At 49.2% G+C, this 11,192-nt stretch overlaps 1 protein-coding gene across 1 annotated transcript; it reads right to left on the minus strand.

The window, feature by feature from the left end:
- Positions 1-3,138: 3,138 nt before the first annotated feature.
- Positions 3,139-3,324, minus strand: N7458_004213 (uncharacterized protein; the record flags this gene model as incomplete). The annotated part of the gene is made up of 1 exon (XM_056907595.1): positions 3,139-3,324. One exon carries the CDS (start codon positions 3,322-3,324, stop codon positions 3,139-3,141), a length of 186 nt encoding a protein of 61 aa, XP_056768322.1.
- Positions 3,325-11,192: the final 7,868 nt, after the last annotated feature.

The raw sequence follows: 11,192 nt of genomic DNA on the forward strand, positions 1-11,192 counted from the left end.
TGAGTGGTCTTTGACCACTACCGTCCTGCACCGTCACCGTTCACTGTGCAGGCGCCTTTGCCTTCTGATATCATGGGAGCTGTAGGGACAGATGACGGAGATCTCTGAGGGGAAACCGGCCAACTGAACATGTATCGATCTGAACATGTATCGATATTCAAGACAGATAGTTGCCTCAAATTCCGAAACAATCCATACTCTCTTCACGCTGTCTTCCACATGAATGTCAGCACGGGCTTCATGTCATTACTTGGAGAGCAGGATACAGGTAGCATCCCAGCTTGCTGGGGGTCTCAGGGGACACGGTTTATAGACCGAGAAGGATAGAAAGACATGTCACTATGAGATGTCGATACAATACCACGCATTTCAGCCAGACAGGGCATCCTAGCCAAGCATCAATAGACTCCTTGTCTAGATCTACTTGAAGAAGCTATGCCGGACCTTTGCAGAGCTGCACCAGTGATGCCATTCTGGAAATCTTCACTCAATGCTGTGCGTCTTGTCCTTACTAACGCGTCTGGAAGAGAGACAACTGGCAGTATTGGTGTAGTGGCCAATGCAACTTCTTTTATCAACTTCATCTTTAGAGACCTCTTTGAAGTTCCTTCCATGAAGTTGAAATCTTGAGAAAGGTCAGGACTTGAGATGGATCAATTCTTTCTTGACTTGACTTACTTCCATCACAATCGTTGTTCCTGTATATCTGTTGTCAACCCCGACGAACTGACCATCTCCAATATCTTCAGATTTCATAGACCTGTATTCAATGGAAAGACTTGATAGAATTTATACCCAGGCCCAGTAGGATCTACTGAGAAAACCATTCCACCATTTCTTCTGGATGTCCGGTTGGTCACCGTATGCCTGGGGCAGTAACAAGTAGGTCAATGAACGAAAGTCGGAGATGACCAAGCCTAACAGAGGCCAAAACCCAGTATATATTGGTGAGTTCCAAATTGTAAACCAAGGGAAAGCTCACAGACAAAAACTGTATATGTATTCAAGGCAAGGAAAGAATCGAATCTAGAGAGAAAACTCTCGACTGAACACTTACGTGTTGCAATTTATTTGATTTCTTTGCAAATGAACCAAAGACATGGTCAAAACGCAAGACGTTGAATACAAGAGCTCTTTGCATGGTACAAAATGATGCTTTTATGTTGCCGAACTGTCGATGGAATGACGAACACAACGCACAGTCATGAGATATGTTTACACGAATCGTACAATATATACTTCCAATACAAAGGTTAAATCTCTACCAAGCATCGTCAAAACGACACCAAAAGCCCTTGCGCAACTCATTCCATCCATTTTACGACAAGAAAACGGACTATAACATATATACGTGGTGCTACTATCCAACGCTTAGGTCGAATTGAAGGTTATCAGGTCCTCTGGCTTTCCGACATACTTCCCAATGGCATTGTACGAGTTAGGTCTTTCAAGAATATCTAACAGTTCCTTACTAAACATCAATTCAATTGATTTCATCATTTCCCAATCCGAATCGCATTCGACTGCCTATCTCGGAACACAATGTTTAATTAATCTACGATCCTTCGTAGTAACAAGCTTCAAACCTTCATTCACACAAACTTTTATCGTGGCCCCAAATCCGAGGTACTGGCACCATCTCCCCGTACACGTGGGTCCTGGGCCGGGAAAGAATGTTTCATAACTCGATTTAAGCTTCCATTGACGAATTTCAATGGCACTTTGCAACCACAACGGGGTATTTTCTAGCCTCGTGGCGCGGTGGCTATTGTCGTGACACGAACGGGCACTTCGACACCCTAGCGGCATTGCTATTGATAGCAGCATCTCATACCAGTTCACCTTAACACGGGCTGATTTGGGTTACAGATATCCTACGAGGTTTAAGGGGCGGGCTTTGAATGAAAAGGAAATAAATTCTCACCTTTCCGACCGAGTGGATCAGACCCATCCTCAATCAAGTATCCTATCAAGCCACAATTGTTAAAGCGATAGGCGAGGGAGAGTATCTCCGCGCCTTTTCCTCGCCGTGCCCTCCGTATTCTGCTCGGAGAAAAGAACAGATAACACAAACCAGATCGCCAGGAAGATGCGATGGATGGCGAAATTCGCTCGAAGCTGAATATGCGCACCGCGCACTAGGTGGCGATGGCGCCTTACCAATTGCTTTTTCTGGACTTTCCATGACAGTCACCCGTGCCCATCATCATTCCATTGTGATCCCGACAGATTGGAACCTCCTGCAATGGACGGAGCCTGTTTGACAAGTAGTAGTAACCCAAAATTTCCCGCCGGGGCCGCGAGAAAAAACATGGGGGCCCCTGTTTCGAGGGGAAGTGGCCGTGTACCACTCGTCAAGAGTCAGTGAGGGTGGGAACTCCGTCCCGCTCTGAAGGATCTGCCTCTCTCTGCAGGATTTACATTCAACAGCGGGATCCGTAAGCTTGGGGTGCGGCGAGGCCTTCGAAAAAAAAAACCCCCGCTGCCGAGTTGTAGCACACAAGCACACAAGTGTTTGTTGACTTTGTTGTGTATTCTAGGACTGCAGAATTATGTGTGCGCTCGTGCGCGATGCTGCAGGAACACGGGTGATGCACAGGTCTTTCCTACGGGCGCCGGGAAAACCCTTCTTCGCATCTGGTTTCCTCGACTGGAGATTGGCTGTGACGTGCTTTTCGTCACGAACCTCAGCACACTCGGTCGGGGACCTGGTTTGCTGATCGGTGTTGAGCCCGTCCTTGGTAAGATTTACTTTCCCATCGAGCAAATCGATCCTTTCCCGTGGAGGGTGAATCTGTTCGATGATGGGACCCGCATCACGTCTCGAATGTGATGAAGCCCAGACGTTAAAACCCTTTCCAGGACCTGTCCGGGGAATTTTGCATCCGTTCCTGCATTTTGATGCCGACTGATGGTGAACCGTGATTGATTTCAAATTGTGACATACAATTCTTTCCAATAGGAGGCTGTTTCATCCTCGCCTTCCTGCACACGCTGGATTTCTGTCACGTTGGAGGGTGGCCGGTGAGACGGCAAGAGAAAACACCCGATAGCCCAGCAGAGAAAGGATCAACATTGCACCACGTTCTGTTGGCTATTAGAGCGGGCATAAACAAGTCAGGACCCGCCGTCGTCTCTCTACCGTGACTGGCGTAAGTCCTGGACGTTGAGCTCTGCGCCCACTTGATCGTCGATGCAATAGCCCCACACTCGAGCGAACTCTTGGTTCGGGATGTCATCACGCACCCACTTGTGGCCAAGTGTGGATGGTTGCTTGAACAACAGACTCGAGCGGGAGAGAACAAAGGATTGAGGAGGGGCCATATTAACTATTAAGAGACTGCGCGGGTGAAGCAAAATGTTGGATGGAGTAGTACCAAGTGCACACTCATGCAACTGTCCTCCGCCTTGTCCTTAATCTCTTTTCTTGGTTTGCAAGGCAAATCGGCAGCATAGAGTATGCAGAATCTCCACCATTGATGCAGGTAACAGATAGATCGACTCGCCACTCCGTATGATCGTCCGTCCCGGATGTCTGGAGGTGGCGACAAACTAAAGGGACCAGGCGAATCTGTGGTGGAGGTTCGATCGGGAAAAGGCGTGGAGAGAGAGAGACAGAGACAGAGAGAGAGAGAGAGCGAGGATATCATGCGATGGCATGATTGTTATCCATACGGGATGGTAAGAAAAGTGGTAACGAGCGAAACGCGTGTAAGTGTAACGGTAAAAGACAGCAAAACCAGAACGTATGGTAACGTATTGTAACTGATAACGCACGTGCTTGGCTACTTGTCCACCTCGTCCAGTCATTCTGCTCGAGTGACTAACTGCTCAGTCTATCGCCATCCTCGATGGTGGCAGAGAGGCATGTGTGGTGTGCCATGGCTGTTCTGAACCAAAAGGAACTTGTCAAACTAACAAATCCAGGAACCAACGCAACTGCGCCCTTTCATCACGCCGTTGATCAAATCCATGGGCACGAGGCGACGATCACCTTTCACCAACGTCCCGTCCCGCCCAAGTGCACACAAAATGCTCTGTTGATATTAAGTGCTGAGCAGATTATTAAGTGCTGATTTTCACAACGACCATCACCAAAGTGATAAGAAAGGAAGCCAAGACCCCATCCCGTCCCAAGGGCCGTGCCATGGAGTTCAACTGGTGGGGGGCGGTTCCGGGGGCTTATGCCAAGGAGTTGGAACTATCGAATTCGCAACGACCAGGGGTTCTGTTCATGAGATGATAGCAGCGACAGCCTTTTCGCATCATCGTTATCGAGTACTATCGTTCATCTTGCACTCTGTGAACGGGATTTGTACTCTTGTGAACGGGATTTGCACTTGTGGACCAGGACCACCTTCGAGTTCCCCGAGGAACCCGATCATCCATTTTCCCCCTTCTAGCGTCTTTCTCCCGATAGGCCCGGTGCACCCTAGTTCGCACCCCCACACCACACAATTTCGAGTCAGGGGACACAACAGGGAAAAGCTCTCCAGGCCAGGTCCATACAGTAGTCCCGCAGCTTCTGGCGAACACGTGCTAGAGCGGGCCCGTCGTGGAACTCCAGTCGTTGCTTTGAGACAATTGGAAAACGGGAACAGGGGGACGATCGAATGATTATTCGAGTGTTCTGGACTCAGAACTTGCCTTGGGGGAGCGGCACAAGGGACCACCCCTCTTCGGTAACCACGCAAAGCCGAGCGGACGTTGGAACTATTGAGTGCCAATTCCCTAGGTCGTTCTGTTTAACTTGTCATGTGCTGAACTAACCACTGCCGATTGCTTAAAAGGGGCAACAACACTCCGGATGCGAACGATCAGAGGCATGTTGCCCGCCAGACTTCAAGTGCATATGGCAGGTAGATCTTATTGGGGATTTAAACGGCGAAACCGTTCAGAGTTGCAATATTAATTCACTCAATTGCTGGACCAGTTGACAGTGATCAAATAGTCTCAAGAACGGAGTCCCTACGTTGACAGCTCCAAAGCACCAATCTGTACCTAACGAATCGTTCGGGTCTGCGTCTGGGCCGTCCCTTTGACAGGACTAGTATCCCGCAGCGCGGTAACATGGCAAATTGGCAAAGGCATCCACAGAATCCAGACATCAAATCCCGAATCTTTGTCGCTGGAACCCCCGGAAACTCTCCCGCCTGCGCCCTAAAAAAGAACGTCTCCATCCTTACGCCAAAAACGCCCCGCCGAATCCAATTTTGGGACCACACCGTCGCCCCTGGGACCGACCCCCTCTCTCTTCCAGGGCAAGGCCAAAGGCAAATATGGAGATCTTAGATCCCAAACAAAGAATAATCCGCGCGTGGCGCTGGTCCCCAGCCGAGATTCGGCGAAGAGCCGAATAATTATCGCCCATCTGCGCAAAGTACAAGCCCACTAGGCAGTGGGCACTAGCACCCCCGGAAAACTATGGATAAGCAGCCGTCAGCGAGAAGCTCTCATTTGTACTCCGTACACCTCACTGAGTTCTTGGACTAGTGTCTCCCGTGGACATGGAATAGGGATAGGGGTTTATCTTGCTCGAGTTTGAGATGTCACGAATGCGATTCCTTCGCGCCACAAGCTCGCGGCTGAACCCTTGTGCGGGATCGTACTAGTCGATGCTAGCTTGGTGCTCATATTATTGTCCCACAGTCCCGCTCATCTTGGATCTTTGCTGTGGTCTTTTGGGCGTCTTGCGGGTAGCTTCCCGGCTGGTTAGGGTGTGCATTATTACATTCCTAAAGGAAGTGTGGAGCTTGGAGGGTGGAGCCGACGTTGTAGGTCGTTGGCTTGCTAGTACCACTAGAGGTGAAAGATGCATGTCACTGGCGCGGGAAGTCTCTCACTTTCGTATGTATTGGATACTGGTATCAATAAGGATGTTTTTATGCACTCCCAGGTACTTAGTACACTTCTCACATCAGCAAAGGATGGCTATCCCGTGGACCACTTGCCTGGGTCAACTAGTCGGCGCTACTGTACGCTTCAAGTCTGTCGGGACAGGAGTGGACATAACTATACTGTAGATCACGTACATGCATGATGTATTGAATATTGTACGGAGCACACAAACCCAAGGTCAATTTACGCCCCTTTCCACGATAGCTGGTTCTTTTGTGGTGGCGACGGCCGCTAATCATGAGAGGTGTCCCGGACGATCACCCATCCGGAACCATGGATAGCTGCGTCTATCGTCATGTCCAATGATATCTGAGCTGAAGGCATGGACAAAAATGATGTACTAGCAGTCTACTGTATGCACAAGCTGATCGTTGCGAGTCCGTGTCTGAATTGGAATGATATTATAACCCACAGTACGGAGTAGTGGACTCCGTATTCGACGCATACATAATCGGTCAAGTCTCTGTGAGGCTTGAATGCTCCAATCCTTGTGTGATAGTTGTATTACTTGTACAATATATTTCTGTTCTGTCAATACATACTGTGAAGTATGGGCGGTCATTGCAGAAGGACCGATATCGATACTTGTGTAACACCTAAAAAGCGCGGCGTAGCTGGACCTCGTGGAGGTGAGCCCTGAGAACAAGAAGGGAAGCGGGCAATCAGACACAAGCTCATAATAAAAATCGGAATAAAATTTTCAAATTTAGCAATTCAAGCCAGATATGCTAATCGAACGCGACCATCTCGTTACACATAGCTAATAGATCGATTTTGTTCAAGATCGAACTAGATATCCCAGGCCGTGGTGAGACGCAGGTACAACCGGCCTGCATCGTAGGATCGATTGAAACATATATAGGGTTCCTCAGCCTCACTCCGACTGACCGCCACTACCTAGCAGGGCACAGTCCTCGAATGAGGAAAATGCCACGAGGTTACACAACATATACTAGGGACGGGAGAGGGACGAGGCAACGATGCAAGATCTGTGTGTGAAAGTTCTTAATCCTTCATCCCTGGAGAGCACGACTGGGGTTCGGGGTCGAGATTGAAATGTAGTAGAGTCGCGGTGTGCGGCTTACTTCGATTTGCTGTGGTGTTGCCTAGGTAGACCCATAATGGACAAGTTCGATTCATCATAATATATTGCAATGCTTAACTATAGGTCCATCAGATCGTGGTCTACTAGGGCTATATTCACTATCAATTTGCCTCGTGCATTTACTTAGGTCTCAATTGCTTGAACATATTGGTGGAATATTTCTCGGTCAGCTACTTCTACAGAATGCCACAATACTCATTACATGGCGCAATTCCCAAGCTGAAGACAATGCTGAAACAAGCCGATCCTAGAAGAACAGACCACCTCTTGATGCCGCACCCAACCAATGAAGCCCTCTAAACAAAAGATGGCTCGTTTTTGCGTCGCCTCCGGAAACTTTGACCTGCTTTATTCGTCACGTTTTTCGTGGATATCGGGTATTTGCTTATGTATGACTATATGTACGGAGTAGATCGCGTGAAAGCCAAGACCACGGATTCGGATCTCAAGGTCTTCCGCGTGTGGGAGTCTGAATATCGATCATCTAGACCTGGAGGAGATGAGGATGTCTTGGTGCGATATTTGTCTCCGTGATCGGCAAAGCGCACCCCGCGGCTCAATGCTGAGTGCTGTCTTGAGGTTATTGACCCAAAATAGCAGGAGACTGTGGTATGCTGCACGAAATGCGTATGGAGAAGGTTTAGTCGGTCAGAAATGGCCAGACAATACATAGTCATGGGTAGCTTGAACCATGTCCAAAGGACCGACTGTATTCATTGGGGCCTTATGGTTCTATATTTATATAGCCACATTACTAGACTAGCTCCAGACATGCAGACATAAGTTGATTATGTCGATACATCCATGCAAATTACTCCACTGCTAAGGCACCAAGGAAGCCAGTCGTGTCATATTTACTGTACCTCCTGTAGCAGAAATGACAATCCGTCAGGCAGTCCCATGGATCACAACGCGATCCCTACTCATTTAGTAGTACTTGCACAAGAATGACAAGACACCCACTCCGTACGCAGTTTCTGCACGGATAAGATCCGTTATGCGCCCCACATCTTGGGCATCACGGCATCGATCTCGTGTGATTTTGCCTGGAATAGGTGCCTTCGCGTCCGCATATTGCAGACACAACCCTGAAGGATGGAGCAAACCTGCAATAGTCAGCACTACTGTAGGAGACGAAACGGGATGGAGAATCCTTTCGGTACTGGTAGGAATTGTGAAATTGAGGAGGCGCTCTTGGCGCGATGAGACAAGCAAACGGAACTTTGAGACATGGTATTGAGAGAATGGAGATACGGCTAAGAGTACTCGGACTTCACGGGCTGGCCCGCCTCCCTGTAGGTACAGTATGGCATACGGTGCTTGGAGTGTATGTTTCATTTGCTCCGTACTGGTGATTGCTATCGCTGCTATCGCTGCTGTCACTGTGTTGCCATCCTTATCTCTTAAAACGCGGCTAGTAAAACTCTGAAATTGAAGAGTAGAGTAAAGTAACTCCTCGGAGCCCAAGATTCGAGTGCGGCTATAATCTCGCAATCTCGAGTTCAGTGTTTATCAGCAATCCAAGCGTCCCGTCCACAACTCTCGTACTCCACAAGGGCCAACAATTATCTGATTCTCCTCGGACCAGCTTCGATAAAACCTGGCCCGAGCACCGACACCCGCAATCCGTCCCACGGTTCAATCCCGACCAGGGCCACGGAAGTGCGTCCCAATTCAAGGCAGCGACCGCAGATCGCACTCTACAGACGGGCAGAAGGATCCGCCCCCGCCTCATCCCAAAGCTCATCATCCTACCGGTTTAGAGCTATGCCTGGAGGCGCCTAGCACTGTGATAATGCGGAGAGGGCCTGCATTAACTACGCCCAGATAACCTGTGCTCATTGGGTCCTGAGATGATCCCGTCGGAGGATTTCTTTTTGTTCCTTCGTGTTGACGGGTGAGGGAGCTTGGTGGACTAGTGACTGGCGGGGGATAATGCGTTGCCAGAGAGGAAGTGAATTGCGTGTGAAGATTGGAAATTGGACTGGCAACTGCAGTATCACCGAGTCTGTGCAGGTTTGGGCGATGGTTGGTTGATGGGGTGGTGATTGTTATGCGGATTGTGCTACTTTTGATTTATGTCTGTACTGTATGTCCACAGTCATGGGAGAGAATAGTTCGGATAGTTCGGAAGGATATAGATTATTTTTGGATGACTGCGAAAAGCAGATACACTTCATACAGTGCATCTCGAATGACGGAATTCATAAGGCCAATACGTAGTACGGGCTCTTTGTCTTCGAAGCTCCAGGGCCAAGCTTGCCCCCCGAGTCTAGACCTCTTGACGGAAGGCCTTATTACGGTTTCTGTCGCAAATTTAAGACCTTGATCAAGCTGGAGCCAATACTGTAAAATGTACAGAGTAACAAAAGATGGACTGGAGGGAGCTTCATTCCCCCATCTGTTGACAATCCAAGCTCGAGCTCTCCACCGTTGCGCTCTGGTCACTTTGTGACTCAAGTATCGAGGCATCACCTTCCGTAACAACGCAAGAATTGTGGCTCGATACTACGCACTATATTTTGGAGCCGACGTCAACCAGGACAAAAGTACCGTACGAAATGACTAAACCACGTCGAACCGAGTCACGCATATTTTTCACCGGAGAAACAACACCCCGAAATAGAGATGCAACCCAGCCCAGACCAGGCCAAACCCTGACCGAGTCCATTCCATAGCTAGTAATTGATCCTTCTCACCATAGCTCCTTTGGTACTGACCTCCATGGAGGAGGATCCCAGGTCTTACACACGGGTCCACGTCAAAACACAACCAGAAACAGAATGAGATCCTTGTCCCGCGAATCCGCCTGCCAAGTTCCAACGACATCAGCATCCGCGATAATTACCAACAGCTGCACCGGCTACATTGACTAGTGATGATGGGCGGGCCCGTCTCTGTGGACGTTGGAAGGTTGGACGGGCTAGTACTATGTATGCATGGCGCGGGTGGCTCTACAATAATGGGGCCGTGACTGGGACGTTTGACCGTTTCCGATGGGCCTTGCCTTTTGCGATAGCCTCGAATCTCCCAGCCGACGCGTTTGTGGATCCCCGCGTCTGCCAACGCGAACTTGCGTTGGTTTGTTCGCTTTTTGGGGAGAGTGTCGCATTTCCATCGGCGATACAATATGAACTAGACTGTTAGTGAGTAGGTCACTGGATGCCACTGCCCCACGCGGGATGAGGGAGGAGGGGCAAGTTGACGGGAAACAAAGAAAATGGGTTGAACGGGGGCGCTAAAAATGGAGGGGAGATACGCTTGTGGCGAGGGGGCGAACGGGGATTTGGTTCTCTTCTGGCAGGTAGTAGTTGGTACGGAGGAATTAAGATTAGTACTCGGTGGTATTGACTCAAAGTAGGACTTTTGGGATATTGCGCCCGAGGTAAATCTGCTAGCTATGCTTCCTAGTTGTCGCTCGGTCGACATCCTGTCTTCCGCACTCTGTAGTTGAGATGTTACACGTCGCATCTGGACCATGGGCTAACGGCGACAAAATAAATTGAGGGCGGCAAAAGCACTAAAAGAGACTTTTTTGGCTGCTGTCACTTGGGGGACGGTGGCTGCGCTGTCGATCCCCGGAGGATAGTTGACAGGCAACGTGAGAGAGCCAAGGCAAGACTAGCTCGCTCGTAAGAGGGTCATGTACGAGGCAGAAACTAGCAATCTGGAATAAGAAAAAAAAGAAGAACTGTGGTACATAGTACAGAGTAAATACAGTACATATCTCTTCGTACCTTTTTTCGTAATTCCTTCGTTCGGGAAAGGTGACTGATCGAGTCTGCGCCCGTGTTTGGCCCTCGCCGCAGGCTCCAGCACACGGCCAGTGCATTTAAGACAGGACCGGGTTTCCCCCACAGAATTGATTTTGGACAGAAATTTTGATTCGTGCGGCATCACGGGTGGCTTAGTGGTTTTTTGGGAGTGGGCCAATGAAGTAGCTGCTTTACTATGGGTTTTTTGAGTTAGTGAGGCCTGGACCGGGAAACGTTCGGCAGATGCAAGGCAGATTTGGGGGGGAGGGAAAATAATAGGAGCAGGATTGGTTTTATGGAATGGTATCGATACGTACTGGGTTTGTATGGTGAGGCAATAATGTACGGAGTACGGATACTTCTGGAGGGAAAGCTTCTTCGAGGTTCTCATGTACATAGGGGTTCTAACTCCGTCGGATCTATGGAGTCGAACA

This window comes from Penicillium daleae (genome assembly GCF_028827525.1).
Source record: "Penicillium daleae strain IBT 16125 chromosome Unknown utg000004l_segment0_segment0, whole genome shotgun sequence".
NCBI lineage: Eukaryota > Fungi > Ascomycota > Eurotiomycetes > Eurotiales > Aspergillaceae > Penicillium > Penicillium daleae.